Source organism: Chenopodium album, chromosome 5, assembly GCF_948465745.1.
Source record: "Chenopodium album chromosome 5, dcCheAlbu1.1, whole genome shotgun sequence".
Taxonomy (NCBI): Eukaryota; Viridiplantae; Streptophyta; class Magnoliopsida; order Caryophyllales; family Amaranthaceae; genus Chenopodium; species Chenopodium album.
Genome location: NC_137838.1, coordinates 69068157 through 69091236, shown reverse-complemented (window position 1 = coordinate 69091236; position 23080 = coordinate 69068157). Strand labels below are relative to the sequence as shown.

Genomic DNA, 23080 nt, shown 5'->3' with positions numbered 1-23080 from the left:
TATTGGGTAACCGGGTACCCAACCGGTTCCGGGTCCAAAAAATTGGGAATTGGAATTGGAACCGGTTGCAACCGATTCCTAAATTTATTACCCAGAATTGGAACCACCGGGTCCAATTCCAGATTCGCACTTGTCGGTTCCTAACCAGTTCCAGTTCCAATTTTGGGTATCCGAAATTTTTACTCGCCCCTACTAAGAAGCCTCCTGAAACAGAAGTTTTAGGCGTTTTAATCTGAGCCATGCAGTCAACGATGAAGTGCAGCACCCGCAGCCAACCTTGCGGGTCTATCCTACGACCACTCGAAGCAAGTTGATAATGCTTATAGCCCGCCTGCAACATCTGGCAAGCAGCCAAGCAGCCCATGAGTAGCTCGTATCCTCGGCCTCGCTTACAGTTTGATGCCACGTCATCTTCTATCGTCCAATAATAATTCAACTTATGTAATCTTAATTTTCTTATTACTTTTCTTTATTTATTTAGATTAGAATTTAGGAAGTTTATAAATACTTCAAGAGATTATTATTTTTCCCTTATGTCGTTTATTTTTTTTATTATTAATATTATTATTTTATGTTCGTTTTCTTTTCTCTCTAGCCATAGTTTCTCTTGAGTTTGTTATATTAATTCATTAAGGTATTTATTTCTCTCTTTTAGTTAAGCTTTCTTTATTAGATTTAGTTTTAATTATTTATTTCATGCTAGAGTGGTTTATTTTTAGGGTTTGGAAATCCATGTTTATATTAAAAATTTGATTGATGTTATTGATATTTCAAATATTGATTTTTCTAATTGATAGTGTTTTATTATTAATACTGCAAGCTGATCAATTTTTTTATTATGTATTGTTAATAAGAGTTTGAATCGAAAGATCTTACTTTTAAAGGCTTACCTACAATTAGCAATTCTGATTATGTTAGCGATCGAATTGCATATGTTGAATTAAGAACGTTAAGATCCGACCGTAGGATTAGCAATTTATCTAGATAGTTGATAAATTGAATTTTTATTGATATTTTATAGATTTAGAAGTATAAACATGGTGAACCATAACCCTAGGTCTTTTATTAATTGTTTTATTCCTATTTTAATTTAGATTACCTTTCTATCAAAATTTCGTGACTTGTTTAGTTTCTCCAATTTCTTAGATTTTAGATGAAATACCATCTCTCTGTGAATTCGACCCTACTTACCCTTAGTTGAATTTGTTAGGAATTTATTTTTACAGGTATACGACAAACTATCTTAGCTTGGTATTCATACAACTATATGTAGAAAGATTATTATTATGCTATCCTTTTAGCACATGCAATTTCCCCTTCACTTTTAACTAGCTATGGGTTTCACTGAATTAGTAGCTGTAGGGAATATTTCAAGCATTACCCCAAACTTGAACCCCATTGTGATCATACACTTAAGCATGGTGGCGTCCAAAGGGAAGGAATCTAGAGCAAAAGAGTCGCCAACAAGTTTTAGGAACTTGTAAACCGTTCACAAGGTGAAGGTTACACCCCTTAACGATCCAGGAGATCGTCAAATCCAATAGGTCTGGAACCATGACTGGTTGTTCGGGGATGAAGGTACAAATTCAACCTAAAAGAGATTGAACCTGCCCTTATAATAGGCCTCTACTTTATTCTGATCGTATTCATGTGCGCTTTCTGACTAACATGCAATCAATAGGATTAACCCTAAACCTGTTTATCTATGTTGGTTGAATATTAATGCACAAATAAAACTATTATTGGCGATCACTTGAATTATAATTAAATTAACCTTAAACAAGATTATTAAATATCTTATATAAGCGTGATTACAAGTACAAATTCCCTTTAAACATGCATAAAAGGTGTGATCAAGCAATAACAATAAATATCAAGCAACATAATAATCATAATAATTATAGTAATAATAATCATGATCATAATAATCATAATAAAAATCATAATCATGTTAAAGCATAATAGCAAGATCCTAAGCATGGTACTAACAAGATTAATAAAAAAAAACCCTACATATCACTAAACAATAAAAATCAAAGCTTTAGCCCTAACATGATACTAACATGCTATTAGGAAAGAAAATAGGAAGCATCACAGAAATCATAATTGATATAAGCAAATCACCCTAAATATCATACTAAAGAAAGCATCCTAACATGATACTAGGAACATCCTAAACATGATACTAGGAATCAATAAAACATCTTAACATGATACTAGGAATCAAAATAATAATCTAGACATGATTTCTAAATCATAATATCAACAAATCAATTAAAGCACTTACTTGGATGCCTCGTATCTCTTTCTAATAACAAAATACACACGTTAGTAACTTCAAGGAAAATAATAAACAAACAATTAAATTAAATAATTGAAAGAAAGATTTGGGACCAAACCCTCAGAAATTAAAACCTTTCACGTCTAGGGCGAAGGCAACTTCGAACTTGGCTAGGTGTTTCTAAATCTTGTGAATGCAGAATTTTGTAGAGAAAAGCTAGGTGAGAGAGAAAGAATTAGAAAACTAGAGAGTTGATGATTGATGATAATTGATAGTTGTTGATGAGAAGAATTGATGATTGAAAACGGAGGTTTTAGGAGACTATTTATAAAGAAAATCAGCCGGATCTGATAGAAAAACAAATCATAGTTTCGACGAGAATAATACTCGATTAGCGCCAGACGCTGGACATTAGCGCCAGGCGCCAAGCATTAGCGCCAGGCGCTAATCCCTGTCGTCAGGCGCTAGTCATTAATTTCACGCGTTTTCTTAGTTTTGATAAAAATTAGCCGTACAAAAAGGCTAAATTGTATTTTCCTTAAAAATACTTCTTTTATTCTGATTAAAACTCTAAAAAGTCAACCAAAGTCAATTTATCAATGCTAATTGAATTAGGAATGAAAAGAACCTTCTAGAAGAATCTAGAATACTAAAATCAATTCTAATTGCATTAGGAATGATAAATCAACATTAGGTCCTCCTCTAGATCATTGGGCCGCACTAAAAGATCAAACCGGGCCCAGTTTAGTAATTTGGCCATAACTTCCTCATTATTAATCGGAATTGGGCTTATAATATATCGTTAGAAAGCTCTTTTCAAACCCCATCCAACTACACTATTATTGGACCCTTTCCATGGACCAGACCAAACCAAAATGGATTGGTTGTTTTCTTAAAACAAGTTTTCAAAAACAAAGAGAAAGAAAAGAATTAAAAGCTAATCGCAACACTACACTTTCCACACTTTCACTTCATTCGATTATGATTCGACGTGAAAGGTACTCATCACTGGGTTTGGTTTTGGGGAGACACAAATGAGTGTCTACAGTAGCACAGGCACACCATTGACAACCTACATGTTTAATTGTCTGTAAATCACTTCTTTAAAGTTGTTGTACGAAAATAATACACATAATGTACAAATTAGATGAAAACTTGAACCAATATCCTAAATAGTAAATACGTACGTATTAGTCTCATTTTTTGTTTTTTGTAGCTAGCTAGTATGTATTATTAGTCTCTTTAATTAACTAAATGCATATCAATTTCGTCATTGATGCTCTTAATGAGAATACTTTATGGGTAGGGAGAAAAAGTGCTACAACACATGCTGATATGTGTCATCTTTTGTGATGTGCATCATGAGCACCGTACATATGTATATACATTTATTGTGTATACAACAACATTTATTGTGTATACGACTACACCTTGTCTCATGCTATATTTATATATACTACGTATATAAAACCATACAATATCAATTTTATGAAACCGGATGATTCACACAGTACATAGAAGAATAAGTTGCATATCAACATCCTAATATAGTAGGATATATAGGTTATTAAGTAAAGAAATGACATGCGCTTTTAGGATATTTTATCTATCCAAATTATACAAAAAATAGCAGATTCATACAAGTCAAAAATTAGGGCTACCAACCAAGTGTTTGATGTTTCAATGGTAACATAGGCAACAACAAACGTGAATTGCACTAATTTAAAATTTTAGTCCATATAATACTGTATTTGCTTTGATAACCAAGCGTCCAAATTTAATGTCCCAGCTTATAACGGTCCAAAGAATGCTCCTGATAACTTGACATGTCCTAATTTTATGACAAAGATAGGTAACAAATTAGTCAACTTTACCTTTATTATACAATTAATGGTTCTTGTATCATTCTTAGAGCTTATACTACAAGTATGTGTATAATTTGGAGATGAATGTATCTATACAATTCGTATAAGATAGTCAATGCATCTGACTCTAAGGTCTTGTTTAGTTCAACTTATATTTACTTATTTCAGAAAAAATACGTTCAAATCAGATTAGATAAAAAATAATACTGGTAATTTAAGATTAGATCCTCGTTTATGTGCAGTTTTTTTTTTATCGTTAAATGTCTTTAATTTCTTAATGAAAACAAAAATACTTCCTATGAAAATGTCATACTTGTATATGTAAAACTAGGTTAAGTCCCGTGCCATGCACGGTCATAATTAAATTTTACAACAAAAATTATAAAGAATGTTGTTAATTCAACAATAATTTATCCAAAAAAACATATTTGTAACAAAATAACTTGAATATTAATTTATACCAATACCAAATGCGTGCGTAAAGGTTATTGAATTGAATTTTATAAAAATATTTAGGGAAATTCTCAACGGTAACACCCAACTTCTGTTTCTTCTCAATGGTAGAATGCAAAATTTTGGATTATCATTGGTAATAATCAATTACTAATACTAATTTACTTGTAACATTAATGAAACTTTTACCTAATTATTGACTAACCATGGTTTACTAATAACACAGTTACAAATCTATCCTTCTAAAAAATCACTTCCCTCCAAAGTTATATGCTGCTTTCCCTCCTCAAGCAGTTACCTCTTTATATGAACCATAAACCCCCAATTATATTCATACTCCCTGTTCTTCTTCTTCTCAATTTCTCTCTCCCCCAATTTCTCTTAATACGAAGTAATATAGCATTGGGAATGAACTACTGGGTTCAATTTTTCTGGGGTTCGATTAATTCAGGTGCAGTTGATCCAATCATTACTTATTTTTCCAATTTTTGATCTAATTTTGAGTTTAATTTGGTGGGTTTTGATCTAATTTTGGGAAGAACTACTGGTTTTATGATTAATTTTAGTTTTTGTGAGAATTTGATCATCTGAACAAAATCAATTGGCTTAGAGAAATCAGAATTTTCGTCAGGTGTAGGCACAACATTTAACTCTTCTTGAGTAAATTACAACTCTGAATCCCTTTCTATGCGAAGCAAATTTGCCATATGATTGGTAAATTGATTAATGGTAGCCTGCATCTTCCTGACCTTGTTAATATGGGCAATTAAGTCATTTCGCTTCCAATTTTCCACTTAACATGGTAACCATGGTTAAGGATTTAGGTAAAAGTTTCATTAATGTTACTAGTAAATTAGTATTAGTAATTGGTGATTACCAATGATAATCCAAAAATTTGCATTCTACCATTGAGAAAAAACAGAAGTTGGGTGTTACCAATGAAAATTTCCCAAATATTTACCCCCTCTGTTACATATTACTCGCAACAAAGGGATATTATTCAACAAATAATACTCCTTTGTTGCGACTAATATGTAACGGAGGGAGTAGAAATAGAAATTTAGAAACTATAAGGTTTTATATAAGAAAATGAAAATATTAGCTTAGGTTAGTACCCGTGTATACGAATTCATATACATTTGTTTTTATTTTGTTAGACACATTTTGACTGGCATAATATTAAATTTTAGTTGATTTTATATTACTTTAGAATGATTAGTATTCCGTAATCAACTTTTTAAAAATATATATTTAGTGAGTAGTAGGGGGTTTTATTTTAATTTTAATAATCACATTGCATAAATGCGTAGAGTAATTAGATTGAATTTTTCAATGTATGTTATGTACTCACTTTCTCTCTCTCTTTTTTTCAATAATTTAATCAAGAGTTTGAATTTTACACTATATATTCATATGTCATTGTTGACTTAATTTTTTTTTTAACCAATATACAATATATAAATATGATCATATAGTTGGATTTGTCATAATGTCTTCTTTTATACAAAAAAAAATATCATAATTTTTAATAATCTCTAATTAAAGATATTGATGGTCAAAGTTGTGTCTCGATAAATGTGCAAATTCAACTCTAGCTTATAAAAAAACGGAGGGAGTATAATCTTATAAAATGATTTTGTTCAGTTGTTCTTATAAACGTTATGTAAAATATTAAGATTTATACAAAGTTTGCTACCAAAATGATTTTTCTATTTTTAATTAAAATAATTTTATTGTCTACTGATAAAAGTTGGAGGAAAAAAAATTGATGATATTATAATAATCTTGGATAATGATATATTTTAATACCTTTTTTTTTTTAAATATCTATGTTAGTATATTTGTAACTAAAAGACACCTAGTATATATAATATATGTAAAAAAAATTTAATTGAGTATGATTAGATTAATTATGTTATCAAAATAGAAATAAGTATTATGGTTGGTTATAAAATGGAAGTCATTAACATTTAGCAAAAAAAAAAAAAAAAAAAACGAAAAGAAAAAAAAAAGGCGGGAAAATTATTAATGACATCATGACAAGTGTCATTTTAGATTTGCTTTTAGTATAGGTTAATTGATTGATGATTGATACACATTATTACGAATCTAATAAGACCCCGACCCACTTAATATATTTTCCTTTTATAGATTATTGTATATATAAGGTCAAAGTTTGGTCAAATCAAACAATCACATCAAATCTAATCATCAGAGCATATCAAGTCAGATCAGATAAGCAAAAATAAGTTGAATTAAACAAGCCCTAAGTGGCAAGTCATGTATGTATATGAATGAGTTGAAAATCTATACTAATACACTTTTGTATTAGATAATAAAAGTTCCTAAACAAGTTTAGATACTACATGTAGACCTATCAGGTCAAAATTTGGGTTGTTTGCATGGGTCGTTTGATTCAAGTGGTTTGGATTGTTGTGATCATTACAAATTATGATAAATGGGTCAAATTGGATGTATTTCGGGACATTTGGGTCAGGTTCTCTCTCAGTAAATGGGTCAGGTCGGATCGGATCGGGAATTGACAGGTCTAACTACATGTCATTCTTTAATTCAAATCAAGTCAGGGCCTGTTCTCTTCAGCTTCAATTCAATTCAGTTTCTAATTTCCTTCTCTCATAAACAATTCATTTCAGTTGATCAGTTCAGCTCCAATCAGCTCACTTTAATTCATTTCAGTTCAGTTCAGTTCAGATTAGCTCCAATCAGTTCAGTTCAGATTAGCTCCAATCAGTTCAGCTCAGTTCAGTTCCTAATTTTCTTCTCTCATAAACAATTCATTTCAGTTCAATTCAGTCCACTTCAATAAATTAGAACATGTTCTCATCTAGATTCAATTTAAAAAATCATAACATGATTTTTAATAGTTTAAAACTTTAAATCTCATGACTACTCATGTTCAATTTAAAATACCATAATATCATTTTTAATAGTTTAAATCTCATGACTATCCATATTCAATTTAAAATATCATAACATGATTTTTAATAGTTTAAATCTCAGTTCAGCTCCATATTCAATTTAAAATAAAAAAAGTTCACCATAGTAAGTAGCTAAGTACTCCTATCAAAGTTATAGGTAAACAAAAGGAGATAAATATATATGTGTATATATAAGAAATTCCCTTATACGAAGGATTGTATGAATTTATATTATTTTATTTGAACTTGTTAAAACGTATTGTATTTTATATACTTCCTCCGTTCTATTAATATTGCAACAATGGACTTTTTGCACTATTCATCACTCTTGTTTGACCATATAATATGAGTTATACGTTAAGCAAAATATAGTCAAGTGGGATCTTGTTGGATTCGTCTCATATAATACTTTCACAATATCAACTTTTTATAATTTTTACACTTACACAATTGTAGATATTTAGCATATAAAATGTGTTTTGGAATGCGTAATTTCCTCCTTGTTGCAATATTAACAGAACAGAGGAAGTATATATATATATATATATATATATATATATATATATATATAGACTTATTTTATTTTATTTGAGTTTTAAAACTTATGTTGTTAAGAGTAATTATATTATTTAAACTTATTATATTTGAAATTTTATATGTGGCTAGTCACGCTAAGGGTTACTTAGTCAGCCCGAGATTATTGTTTATGGGTTGCTTGGCCATGAGTTACTCAATCAATAGTTGTGTGATCGGAGTTACTTGATCGGTCAAGGGTTATTCGATTAGGATTTACTTGGTTAAGGGTTTGCTCGGCTAGTCAAGGATTACTTGGGTCATGGGTTAGTTGGTCGGTCAGGGGTTACCCGGTCAGCCACACAAAAAAGTGTTGTTATTTTTAAATGTTAGAACTTAATTTCTTTGTTTATTTTTATTTAATTTTTTTGAAAAATACTTCCTCTATTTTTTTTAATTGTATACACTATTCTTAAATGGAAGTTTCAAATTATTTACATCACTAACCTTTTTTTTTTTTTTTTTTACTTTCCTTTTTAATCTTTTTGTCTCTCTCCGATCACATAGACCGTTTGATTTTTTTTTACTCTCTATCTAAAATTGCCTAGAACTCCGTGAAAATTAAGGGCCTATTCACATTTACTGAACTGAGCTGAACTGAATTGAACTGAACTGATTAGAGCTGAATTGAGGTGAAATGAATATTTTATGAGAGAGGGAAATTAGGAGCTGAACTGAATTGAACTGAACTGATTAGAGTTGAATTGAGGTGAAATGAATATTTTATGAGAGAGGGAAATTAGGAGCTGAATTGAACTGAATTAAAGTAAAATTAAATAAATGTGAACAGGCCCTAAAGTGATTAGAAAAAAAAAAAAAGAGTTTTTTTTTTTTATTTTGTTTAATCCCACCATTTTGTGGGTCAGTCTATGTTTTATTAACTCTAAAGTTTCGGTGAATATGTGTCTTTTGGGAGAGTTATCAAGGCAAGAAAACTGCTAAGGTGTCATCTATACGGCTTACATGATTTGGAGAATGAAAGGTAGATCAATGTTGAGCAAGGCAATGTAGATGATCTATTTTCCTCGTTTACAAAGGTACTACCTAGAAAATTATTTTCCAATAGCTTTGTGTACTTGATTGGCATATATAAGCTTTCAAGATCTACATTAATTTAAGTAGCCCTATGTGTTACGTACTTTTTTTAATTTTAATATGGAATATACTTTATTTATCTTGATATTAGAAAACATATTTTTGTATATACTATCTCAGTTTCATATTATTTGCAACGATTAGATACATTCTACTTATACAATACTCCCTCCATCCCTAAATTATATTTCTATTTCTAGCATTTATTCCTCACATAATAGAGGAAAATAGAAATTTAATTTAGGGACGGAGGGAGTATGTCAAATCGTTGGAAGTAATATGAATTAGAGGTGGTATATACAACAATATTACCAACAAGAATTGGCTTAAGTGGTAAGCAGTTTTCTCTCAAAAAAAAAAAAAGTGGTAAGCAGTTTGATGTCGCTTAAGAGAAGTCTCGAATTAGTGCCTCATCGAATGCAAAAAACTCTTGTTGAGAAACTCACCCACATAAACCAGATGTGCAACCTGAGTTGAATCCGGATATAGTCGGATCTAAGCTCCAGTGAACCAGATGGGGCAAACTCAAGGAAAAAAAAAACCTACAACATAATATTAAAGTTGTGCACTTTATCCCTTTTTTCAAATATAAGGTTTTAAAAGGAATAAAGAGATTTTATCGTCAAATGGTTGCCAGATTTGCCACCCAAAACCTCATGCTTGGCCAAATAATATAAGAGAATGAAGAGAGTACACATTAAACTTGTTATTATGTTTAAAAAAAAAAAAATTAATCGTCGCTCCTTTCTTTAATGCTTGTCCCATATATATTTATAGATGGAATCTAGTAATTTTTTTTTTTATTATTTATACTTCAAAACATAGTCATGTAAAGTCTTTTTTCATTTTTTTCAGTTTAAGTTTCTAATTATACACTTTTATAACTTTTTGTAGTACTTAACATGAAATATTACATCAACAACCATGCAAGTAATATGTGGTTTAAAAAAAAATAAGATTATTTAACACAACGTTTTTTTTTGTTGAGCTTCGAAGTTGGAGCTAGAGGTGGTCAACGTGTGGGAGTGTCATGACTAAGTTAGGGTCATGGGGAAGGTTAGAGTAGCATAAGACCAACATGAGTTAGGGTGACTTAATCCAATGCTAGGTTGAAAAAGTTCAACCAATAAGGGTGGGTCGATGTACTAGGTGAATTGTGGTTTTTGGTGGGTACAGTTGCTCAATGTAGGTTAGGTGAGTTTTACGGTTAGGGCCTGTTCGGAACTTCACTGATTGAAGTTGAACCGAACTGAAGATTTTATGAAAAAGGAAATTAGGATTGAACTGAACTGAACTGAACTGAACTGATTGGAGCTAAATTGAACTGAACTGAACTAAAATAAGCTTAAAAGATAGTGTGACGAGTGGATTAAAGGGATTTGGCGGATCAAGTAGATTACAAGTAGTAATTATGAGTATATTTGTATGAATTCGTTTGCACATAATAGTGGTAAGGGCGTAAGGCCGTTAGATCTGAAAATAGCGGTGGAATTACAAACAAATCATGTCATTAAAAACAAATCAATTGCAAATATTTTTGGTAATTAATAATAAAAATAATACCGTCCTCTAATAGGAAGGATCTCACGTGACGACAGAAGATATTTTTCGTAAAAAGAAAGAGGGGAGATGTTACGCTTTCTCAAATCGCAACAACTACAAAAAAAAAAAAAAAAAAAAAAAAAAACGATATTTAACTCCCATATAAACGGCAGATACTGCAGCACACATACATGCACTAATCTCCATAAACTCCATACATCCAATCATGACCTGACACGTGGTAAAGCCAATTCATACACTTGTTACTTAATGGGCCCCACTTTGTAGGAGGGAAATCACAGGTTAAAATCCTCCCTTCCCCCTTCTCTTTTTCCTCCTCATCCCAGGCCGCGCACTTCGGCCTACTTTTGTTTCTCTTCTTCTTCCTCAACAAAAACACTCAATTCTAAATTAAATTTCACAGATTTCGAGGTTGAAGAAGGTGATAACATCGTCATTCTTAATTTACAGGTATTTACATATACATCTTTCCATCTTCTCAATACAAAAAAAAAAAAAAAAAAAAATCGTTGATCTTATTTCTTATTTTCAGTGGTTCTCTATGAAATTTTCTTCGGTTGATTTGGAATTTGGATCGTAATATTGATTGATTGTTTAAATTATTGATAATAATAATCGATGAATTTTCTTAAATGAGTTATATAGTATGATACGATGGAAATATGGAATGGTGGTATGATTTGATGGATTGAGTATTTGTGATTGAATTAGAGAAGAATGTGATCGAGTAGAGATCTAGATCTAGGCAGATCTTTGGTTATTTCTATGGTGCATTGTTTATAATTTTTTTTTTAATTTTTATTTGTATTTTCTCTCTCCTCTGTTTTTTGTTGGGAAGTGTGCTGTTGATTCCCGATTGTTATACGTCGTCGTTTTAGAGTTGCCGATTGTTAATTTGGACCTAATTACTACGTCGTCGTTTTAGAGTTACCGATGTTCAATTTAGCTATAAAGCATGATCGTTTCAGAGTTGCCGTTTTTCGGGCGAATTACGTTTATTTGATTCTACTGATATTTAAAACTTAAATTGTTTTTTTTTTATTATTTTTTTAACAAAATAATAAAGCAATAAAATAAAAAAAGAAATATAATAATTTTAATTTTTAAAAAAATATTTTATCATTAAATTCAGGGAATCGTCGTGGTATGTGATTCACATGTGACTGTGATTCTCTGCTTTGGCACCTTTTTCTGTCAAAAAGCTTTGCGTAAATTCTGCCTTATTTTTCGATTTTTCATGTTTTTTTTTTTCTTATTAAATTACTATGGGATTTTTTTTCTTACTGAATTTTTTTTTTTTTTTTTTTTTTTTTTTTTTTTTTTTTTTTTTGTGATTTTATAAATTAAAAAAAATTAAAAATTTAAAACCCATCATAAATTATTTATTTATTTATTTATTGAAGAAACCCATCATAAAATTTTAGAAGTACTTGTAATAGTTGTAAGTAAGAATTACTAAGAAATTGCATGTTTTCTTTTGAAGACATGTAAGAAATTGCAAGTTGAAAAATCTTATTTCAATATATTTTACTGTAGTATTATTTACTTGCTTATTTCAAAATTTTATCATGCTAGAGAAAATCCTTTTCCATTAATATTACAAAGGATCTTCTTTTCCATTAATATTATAAAGAATCTTGCTAATGAAAGCGTCTGGGCGTTGGATAAGCATTTAAAATATTGCCCAAGATGTTTTCTTTTGAAGACATGTAAGAAATTGCATGTTGAAAAATCTTATTTCAATATATTTTACTGTAGTATTATTTACTTGCTTATTTCAAAATTTTATCATGCTAAAGAAAATCCTTTTCCATTAATATTACAAAGGATCTTCTTTTCCATTAATATTCTTTTCCATTAATATTATAAAGAATCTTGCTAATGAAAGCGTCTGGGCGTTGGATAAGCATTTAAAATATTGCCCAAGATGTTTTCTTTTGAAGACATGTAAGAAATTGCATGTTGAAAAATCTTATTTCAATATATTTTACTGTAGTATTATTTACTTTCTTATTTCAAAATTTTATCATGCTAGAGAAAATCCTTTTCCATTAATATTACAAAGGATCTTCTTTTCCATTAATATTATAAAGAATCTTGCTAATAACGCGTATGGGCGTTGGATAAGCATTTAAATTATTGCCTAAAATGACATTAATTTGGGAAAGCATGACAAAATCACGCGTAGTTCGTTAGATTTTGCCTATTATAAATCTTTTTCCAGTAACAATATTATCTCATTACTTTTCTTATCACTCTTTAAAAAAAAAAAAATAAAAAAAAAAAAACCTTTTCTTATCACGTTAACTAATAATGATAAACAATTTAAAACTTTCTTTGTGTTTTTGGATAAAACACTTTTGAATTTACATTATTAACAAATTATACTATCTTAATTTTGAGGGTTCGTTACATACTGATATTTGAAGATTAATTGTTGAAGGTTTATTGACAAGCGTAAAACAAAAAGTGTTCCACAGTATGTTAAAAAACAGAGAAAATTATGAGTATTTGTTAGATATAACCAGGGATATACATCATATACTATATTATCAACTAATGATTTGACGATGATTGTGCTTAGTTTTAAAAGTTATGAATATTGGGATATAAATTATCAATAAGTCAGTCGAGCTATAATATTATAACGATATTTATGTTTCACGTTTAATAGTATATTGTATATATCAATATATGTCATGTACTGTGTATTTAATTGGCATACCTAATCAATTTATTGAAAATATAGACTAATTAAGAGATTTGGTGGATAGTGAGGTAATATTGCATATAAATATGTAGGGAAACATTAATATTAGGATTTGTTTTACTTACAATAGCATGGTATTGCCCACAGTTTTTGGAGGGTAGTGTTAGGGAATTTATTAGTATGTGAGGTGTGGGCAGGGTGGCTCTACACCATATTTTCTCCTGACATATGTGCTGTTAATGGAATGAATGGCTTTAGTTTAGTTTGGCTCAAAATTATTGGGACCAATGTGAATATGTGATACTGATACACTATGTTACATGAAGTTTTTATTTCATCTAATTTACTATTGTCGAACCCTTGACACTTGGTGGGTATGAGCCGTATGACATTTGGGCATGTCACTTTTAGGTTCACATCATGGAACGTTTTTACAAAATAATTGAGTCAAACACCTAGACATATACCTGTGTTGGATATGGGTACCGAGACCATGTAACATAGGTGATTTGTGGTGGATGGTGGACTCAACAGCTGGGGTTCTGTTTGCAGCTATGCCTATGTGTCGAAAGTCATGGGCTGTGTAATTATCGAGGGATGATAAATAAATATCTGAAATTAGAGTTTGTTTTTTCCTCTCTTATCTAAGGGATCTTGTGTTACATGACTTTCGTTTAGATATATTTAGAGGTTTTGTGGATTTTAGTGAATTAGCGTGACTAGTAAAGGTAATTTGAGGATGAGATTTGTTCTACATGTCGCTTTCGGAGATTTATAGTGGAGGTGTGTGATGAGTTCTTGTAAGCACTTGTGGTGCAGCTTAGGCCAAAATCAGCTGAAGTTGGGACCAATTTGATTCGTTTTGGTGGATCCTGCAGGGGTCTTGTTTGGTACTCTTCTTCAAGGTGAAAAGGAGGGGAAATTGATTAATATCACTAGGGTATGAGCATTTTTGACAATTTCAAGGGCGAATTTTTGTTATTTTCATCATACTAGCATTATTTAAGGGTCATTGAACAATTTATCGAATGATTTAGCATTTTTAGGATTAGAAATGTATAACATGCTTATATTGTAGGTTACTTTACCACTTAGGGATGAAGAAATTTCAAATGCGCGTTGGTTAGGAATTGTTGGGTGTTTAATGTATACTTACAATCACTGTGGTAGATTTGAATTATTGGGTTTATTAGGATGAAGTGCAAAAAGAAATTTATATGGCAGCAATGCAGCTTGCAGTTGGTGGCCACAAATATTAAAATAAAAAATGAAAGATATTGTCTTTTATTTTGGCTGTTGCTTAGATGATCACATGGAGAGGACCACGACTGATTTCTTAATTCATTTTTTATGGTATTTTTTTTTATTCATTGAGGCTGGAGTTTTGGCCTTTTTGGGAGCACTTGTATGTCATTGTAAATTTGCTTATTTTAGTCAAGTTGGTAACATCATGTTTTCTACTCCCAAATCAGCAAGAGAACTTGATTTAGAAATCAATTAATTTATTTGCCTCATTTTTGCTTACACGCTTTTGAGGGTTTAAAGTAAGAGGAAAAAAAAGCGAAAAAGAAAGTTGAGATGTTATAAAAGCAACTTACACCCTTTGTCTCTATATGTTAGTTTTTAAGATGAAGAAAATACTATGTGATAATTTGTTCTTTTTTGAGTTTCATTGACATGTTTTAATCTATTTTGCGTATTTTTATTTTTCTTTATTTTTTCTAAACTTGTTAAATCTAAACTTATATTTTCTGCTATGTACATTTATTTCATTTGAACTTGAATTGGTATGGACGGAAAGAAATGGGGACAATATTTTGAAACTGGTGGGGTACAAGTGTAACATTAAAAATTTAGATTTGAAAATAGTGTTAACGAGGGAAGAAATTGAAAGCTTTTTGCTTCTAACTTGAGCAGTCAGTCAATTAATAAACTGCAGTACATGAGAAAGTGATGGAGCTTTTAGGCAATAAAGGCGGCTTCAATTTGTATATCTCAAGTATTTGACTGTTGAGGCCAATCAAGAATTTGCCAAGGCTCCATTAATTATTAAATTGGTGTGGTTTTTATTTTTACCACGTTTACTTATTGACTGGTTTTTTATCAACATAAAAGACCACTGTTTCTTTGATAGTTAAAGCACAACCAATTGGTGCTGCCTCATTTTTTTTTAATTAGTGATGCACATATTTCAGCATAAAGGAAGAGTACAAAAGGTAAAAGTACTTGCAGGGTGTTTTAGTGATGATGTGAGATTAGACAGGTTCAATTGCGTTTAATTAAGGATATATACACGTAATTTTTCTGAGGTCCATTAATAGACACTTGTGTTATAATGAGACCAAGGGATTATTTTCAAAAGCAAGTTTTAATATTATGTTTGTACTTTTTACCAGAATATAACTGTACCAGGTTATACTTTAGTTAATATGATAGGAGTTTAGAGGTTATAGTAACAAGTGTGAACCAATGAGTTGTAAGCTTAAATAAGATAGTGAGGGCTGATTCATGTTTGACAGTGAAGCTATAAGGGGGCTAGAAGGGAGAATCTAGTTGGGCCAAAGTGTTTTGGATTTTATTCTTACACTGATTTATTGCTCAAAATGTCAAAATCTAGTTCTTATCAGTAATTATCAATGATTAGTGATGAAAGGGATATCCCTTACTTCAATTAATTTTATTTCTTGTGGGGCAAATAGGATTGAAATATATGCCTTTTTGAGGTAGATTGAGGTGATATATTCTATGTCTTTTCGAATGTCATTGTTTGGCTTTAATAACACCTTGATTACCCGGACTTTAGGACCATGACTGATATTAAATGCTAACACAACTAATTAATAGTGTTCAAAGATTGTTTATATTTTTTTATCTAGCTTGTTTAGGTGCTATCATCATATGCTTCAAATGATGACCTTACTCCATATTACTTTGAACTAGTTTTTTAGCCTGTATTGTGCGTGAGGTATGAGCTGATTATACACAGATGTATGTGAAGTGGTGATGTAATGGGTTTGTGATTATTTTCTTCTTGAAACCTAGTTTTTGTTAATTAGTTTCGTTGATCATGTTTTCAATTGTTTAGGGAAGGGGAAGGGGAATTGGGTATATTAGGTTTAATGTAGTGTGTTCTACTGTTTGAAATGGAGTTTGACAAGAATAGTTAATTTTTTTATTAGTTTTTTTGTTTGAAATAAGAAGGGGACACGGCCCACACAAGAACAGCCAAATTCTTATTGATATTTCCTTATGAAGATGATCCTTGTGTATCTAGAAATAGCCTAAAGCGCAGAGTATTGTAATATATGCTTATACTCATATTTCGAATGACCAAATTTGAGGGTGGATGTATCCATTATCTAGAGTTCGCGACAGGTACATTTAGGTGCATAATAGACATATTGTTTTCGAATTAATTGCTCGATGATGTTGTCATATACCACTTTTACTATGCCAATTCTCATGTCAATAGGGAGTAGGGACATGCTAGAGTGAATGGTGGGCAAATAGCTGTGGGGTATGAGTTCCATTATGTAGACAAATTGCTTGTTAGGCCGAAAGCCTAAATTGGGCAAAGGGGTTTGATAAATTGTCAAGTTTATTGTGTCTTTTTTTGTAGTAGTTGTGCAAGAGCACTTGCTTTCCTCTTTATGGATGCAATCCTTTATGATTAAGACGCATTACTTCCTAATTATCTCTCATTAGTTTTATTTTAAATTCTGATGTCAACTTTTTGGCCTTTTACTCTTTATATTAAGGAGTGGTGGATACATATTTGTTATTTGAGGCCAAAGAAATGTTCTAATACTACTTGTAGTTTCCATTTTTTGTAAAAAAAGGATGTGTTAGAAGTGTAGGTCCTAGTTCCTTAGTAACCGTTCATTTTTGCAGTATATGCTTGTTTTTGTGGTATATGCCTGTCTTGTAGTGGAGCCAATGCATTTTTTTGTCTCTTATGTACCATGGAATCTATTGCATGAGTAATATCATACTGATGTTCATATCTTCCTGTTTCAGGTGCAAGGACAATGGGTGCTGGCGGTCGATCTATTCCTCCAACTGCGAGAAAGGAGAAGTCTGATGCACTGAACAGAGTGCCTTATGAAAAACCACCATTCACTCTAGGCCAAATCAAAAAAGCCATCCCACCTCATTGCTTCCAACGCTCTGTGCTACGTTCTTTCTCTTATGTTGTTTATGATTTCACCATTGCCTTCATCCTCTACTATGTTGCCACTAACTACATTAACCTCCTCCCAAAGCCTTTCAACTACCTTGCCTGGCCCGTCTATGGGTTTGTCCAAGGCTGTGTTCTTACCGGTGTTTGGGTTATAGCCCATGAATGTGGCCACCATGCCTTCAGTGATTATCAGTGGCTCGATGACACTGTTGGTCTAGTTCTCCACTCACTTCTCCTAGTGCCATACTTCTCTTGGAAATACAGCCACAGGCGCCATCACTCCAACACTGGCTCCATGGAAAAAGATGAAGTCTTCGTACCAAAACGAAGGGAGAACATGTCATGGTTTTCTAAGTACCTTAACAACCCACCTGGACGCATCATTACCCTTCTTGTCACTCTAACCCTAGGCTGGCCTTTGTATCTTCTCTTCAATGTGTCGGGGAGGAGATATGAGCGATTTGCTTGCCATTATGATCCTTCCTCTCCAATCTACTCAGAGCGTGAGAAGCTTCAAATTTACATTTCTGATATCGGGATTTTGACAGTGGCTTATGGGCTTTACCGCCTTGCATCTGCCAAAGGACTTGCTTGGGTGCTGTGTGTATATGGGGGTCCATTGTTGGTTGTGAACGGGTTTCTCGTGTTGATTACCTTCCTTCAGCATACACACCCTTCACTGCCCCACTACGATTCGTCTGAGTGGGACTGGTTGAGAGGTGCATTGGCTACTGTGGACCGAGACTATGGGATCTTGAACAAGGTGTTCCACAACATTACTGATACTCATGTAGCTCATCACCTTATCTCTACCATGCCCCATTACCATGCTATGGAGGCAACCAAGGCTATTAAGCCTATTTTGGGCAAATATTACCAATTCGACGGGACTCCAGTGTTCAAGGCAATGTGGAGGGAAGCGAAAGAGTGTATGTATGTGGAGGCCGATGAAGACGACCAGAACAAAGGTGTGCTCTGGTATAGAAACAAGATTTAAGTTGGAAATTTTTAGTTTGACAGAAGCTCGGAAAATCCTAGTTTCGTATTTAGGGATTAGCCTTCTATCTTTCGAAAACCCCCATCCGTGCTAGATGTTTAGGTTGGCTGTGTGGTTGTCATTTTTTGTATGAGCTGCAAAATTCATGAACTTGTATTCCATAGTTGTTGATCATTGTCATAGAGCTAGAATTTTGCCTGGCAAGCTGGGGGTTCTTTGTTATTGTTGTTTCTGCAATAATCTGGTGATCCTTTCAAGTGCCTAGATTTCTTGGCATTTCTATGTTTGGGACACAATTATTTGTGAATTTTCTACTGTTGTATAAGTTTTAATGAATTTTCTACTTTGATTATATGGACTAAAAGTTGTGTACTGACAAACATAAAAATCTCTTCTTTTGCATTCAATGTTTAGTGAGACAACCTATCAATTCCCAAGGTTGACTAAAACTTGACATCTTACCTTATGATTATTACGGAGTACAAAAGAAGATAACGAGGGGTATGGCGTGGGAGGTAGTAGAACAACCACTTGGTAAAGCTGGGTTATGAACTCCTTTCAGTGGAAATTGAAAACGAAAGAACATTTATTTCACTTCTAATATTCAAAAGTATACAACAATTTTTCAACCCTTGAGATCAATCTTGTGCATCCTTAAAACATATTGAAATAAACGTGTGAAAAGAGATTCTCTATTTTCATTGCTTGTGTAACTTATGAACTCTGATTCAGAGGGTCTAATTCGATAGTATGACAACTTTGATCCTTAATAATTACGGTGTGACATTGAATTTATACAGATTAACACACTATTAATCCATAAGGCACCGATAGTGGTAGACAATGACTCATCGATTGGCACCTCCGAGAAGGAAATTATTTAGAAACAACTAGTGTATGGACTCTACAAGTCCTATAGAGTCGTGCAAAATTCCAAATTCTCTACAAAAAGTTATAATTTTTGTAAAATTTGACAAAAACAACCTCCAATATAGTCGTTGATTATTAAACCGGCGTATATTCTAGAAAAAACATCCATTTCACTCTAATTACATTCTTATACTTCGTATGTAGTAATCATTGGGGATTGATTCAACACCTAAATAATTGCCTAAGGTCCTAACTCCTAAGAAATTTGTTTCTATCATGAAAAATTCCCTCAAAACGTTTTTAATGCATGGAAAGGCAATTTATGAGAAATTGAAATTCACTAACCGACCCATCATAAATTGTCTATAATCGGTCATTTTAGTGAAAGGGCAGTATGTGTTGCCATTTTCATCAACCTATACCGACACATAATAAGCAAACAAAGGAAAAAAAAAAAAGGATAAAGTTGATAAAGTGATTGAGGCATTAAACATATCAAGAATTAATGAAAGTCAAATACTTTTTTAATGGTTTGATTGATTTTTGGTGTGTTGGTGTCATGTAGATTGAAAAGCAACATATTTATTTAAAATTTTCTACGAGTAGTATTGTTGTTATTATTATTAATATAAAAATAATATTGACTTTAATTAATTAAATAAGAAACTTTTCACTATAGTTTCATATAGTTGCCGTTTTTTACGTTACATTTGAATATATCAAAACTGCAATACTATCATGCAACGCATGCTCATCATTCATCTTGCCCAGTATGTGACAATTATTGGAAGTATTATAAATTAACTGTCAGATAAATATAAACTCCTTGATTAGAGTGATTTCCATTGATCAATATTTATAGGGTTACAATGAGAAACCTAATCATATTAGGTAACTATAAGATATGTACAGATATCAAAGATAATGTTATACAAAATATATCCTAAACCTAGGATGAGAATATTCTATGGATATTCTCTATCACACCCCCGCAGTCAGAGCGGGAGAAAATCGGATGCTCAGACTGGATCTGAATCACGCATCGAACGGTAAGGATAGTATAGTAACCCATGATCAAAAGAGAAGTGGTAGACGTGTGCTGGTGATGACGATGAGAAGCAACAACCACGACCTACGTATAGTAGAGATATGCGCTTTTAGGCCGAAGGAGAAGAGTCACGCATATACTTGGGCCAAGTTGCAGATCCAGAGAAGAATAAGTTAAGGGATCAAACCATCATCGGGGAGAAGACACTACACTACTACGTGAAATCACAGTTGAAGAAAAACAAATAAAATTGCGCAAGAAAAGATTAAATCCCACCGCTTGAAATTAATCAATTCTCAAAAGAGAAACCAGGTAGCAAGAAGTAATACTCCACAAAGATTCCAAGTGCTGCAACAATAAAAAAGAGCTAACTTGATAGCAAAAGAGATGTGCAAAAGTTGACCTTATTGTGATATACCACCACCAAAACAAAATCTATGTGATTATGTGTTAAAAAACCAATGAGGCAATGTAAGAATCATTGTTGGTCATGGGGAGGTGGAAATAGAGTGCGGCACATGGAGTAGGTTGGCAGATGTGGTTACTGCCAGTAGTGGGAGGCGGTAGTGTATGCGATTGCCAACAATGATGGAGGAGGCTTTCGCGATTGCTACTGTTGGTGGGAGGCGCAAGGTTACATAAAGATTTCCAAAAAAAAACTTTGAGAAAAGAAAAAAATTCTATATGTGGGATGGGGTTTTCAGATCGCCCGACCGGGCGCGACACAGCGTCTGGAGAAATTCGATCTCGCGCCCGATCGGGCGGCAGCTTGCCCGATCGGGCCCGCCTTTTTCCTAGGTCGGTTTGCTTTTCGTGTTTCCTTTTCCGGGACTCATATAAATACGAGTCTTGCTTTTTCATGTGATCATTCACTTTCTAGCCGAAAACACAAACCTACCTTTTGAGATTTGAACAGTTCTTGAGCAATTCCACTCTTCGAGTTCGGGTGCACGGATTACGAAGAGAGTTGCGTTAAACTTGGGGGGCGTGCGTCACTAGGAAACTTGTACCGGTGGTGGCGTATTTCGCTTCTAAGGCAATGGATTTTGTTCCACGGCGCGACTGTGAGTTTGAGATCTTCAATCAAGTATTTTCCCTTTCATCTTCTCTATTTTGTTATTGGAATCAACAGGTATTAGTCATAGTCTTTTTATTTATTTATTGGGTGAAAAACAAACGATTCATATTATCAAGTACTATGAGTTTATGCTATTCATAATATAGAACAATCGAATATTCAAAATATGAAAACATAATTGAAAATAGAACACGAGGTTTAATACACACGAACCATTTAGATAAGTTTACATTCAAGTTAACACATCAACTCCTTTTGTCTCAATTTTATTTTTTATTTTTTTATATTTTCATTAGTCCTAATTTAGTTTTTGGCAAGTACCTACTATTTCTTTGATAAGGAATAGTTCTTTGTTCTCAACTTCTCACCACTGTAAGGTGTAAGGTCAAACACTCTTTCTCATTCAATTAAAAAAGTACTTCACTAATTTCCATCACATCTATAGTATTTTTTTTTTTATAAATAAAATACAAGTTATACAATTGATAATCACAATTTCATGAAGTACCTAAAACTACGTGCCTTAATAAACGGGTAAACTAAATTGAGACGAAGGAAGCTAAGTAAAATGTACACAAACCAAGCTATATTGTGTTACAGTTTAGATGAGCCCATTAGCTCGTGACCTGGCTAGCCTAACGCCAACATTATTATAAAACTTTGTGAAAATAGTCCCATATCTACAATTTCATGTAAAATTTCGAATATCCCACTTAGTCACGAGGTGAGCAACGTACTGTACCAATTACTTGCATATTAGTTTAATTATGCTAATGAATAATCCAACATAATATTCCTTCCAAAAAAAATATAGGCTATGAATACATGCAAATGGGCTGATTCATGGGTAGACTGGTTCAAGTTGTAGCAAACACACAATAATATGTACGGATGCGTTGAGAATTGTGGACCATGACCAAGTGACACCAACTACTTTTCTTCTTTTTAGCTTCATCAATCGCATATATCTATCTCACTTGACTAGGCATATTCTTGTAAAAAAAAAAAAAATAGAAAGTAAGTTTCTTCAAATTGTTTTTAATTTTTATGGTCCACAACATACATACGTCCAAGACATAAACTATATTTTTGACCAAATTTGTATTTATTGTTCATGCAATTGGTTTAAAGACTTTAAGTATGGTGTGCTAGGATCCCGAGTTTGTGGAGTCAATAGTCTCAATCTCTCAATACAATATTACAAACATTTGCGGCTGCTTGGCCATTTGATTGCATTAATTAGGAGATAATTCAACTACGTACACTTTTTTTTTGAAGGGTAATACGTAAATATATGAGGAAGCCCCAGTTAATCAATTTGATAAACAAAATTTGTTTATCAAATGACAAAATGGTAAATAAAACAACATAAATGCCCAGCAGTTATCATGACATTTTCGTAAATATATCAACAACAGTGGGACTCAT

The 23080-nt window shown here is 32.3% G+C and overlaps 1 protein-coding gene across 1 annotated transcript; it reads left to right on the top strand.

The window, feature by feature from the left end:
• Positions 1-11070: 11070 nt before the first annotated feature.
• On the top strand, positions 11071-19008 carry LOC145632198 (delta(12)-fatty-acid desaturase FAD2-like). The gene is made up of 2 exons (XM_081684508.1): positions 11071-11219; positions 17497-19008. The coding sequence occupies exon 2, from the start codon at positions 17508-17510 to the stop codon at positions 18654-18656; it is 1149 nt and encodes a 382-aa protein (XP_081540634.1). The 5' UTR covers positions 11071-11219; positions 17497-17507; the 3' UTR covers positions 18657-19008.
• Positions 19009-23080: the final 4072 nt, after the last annotated feature.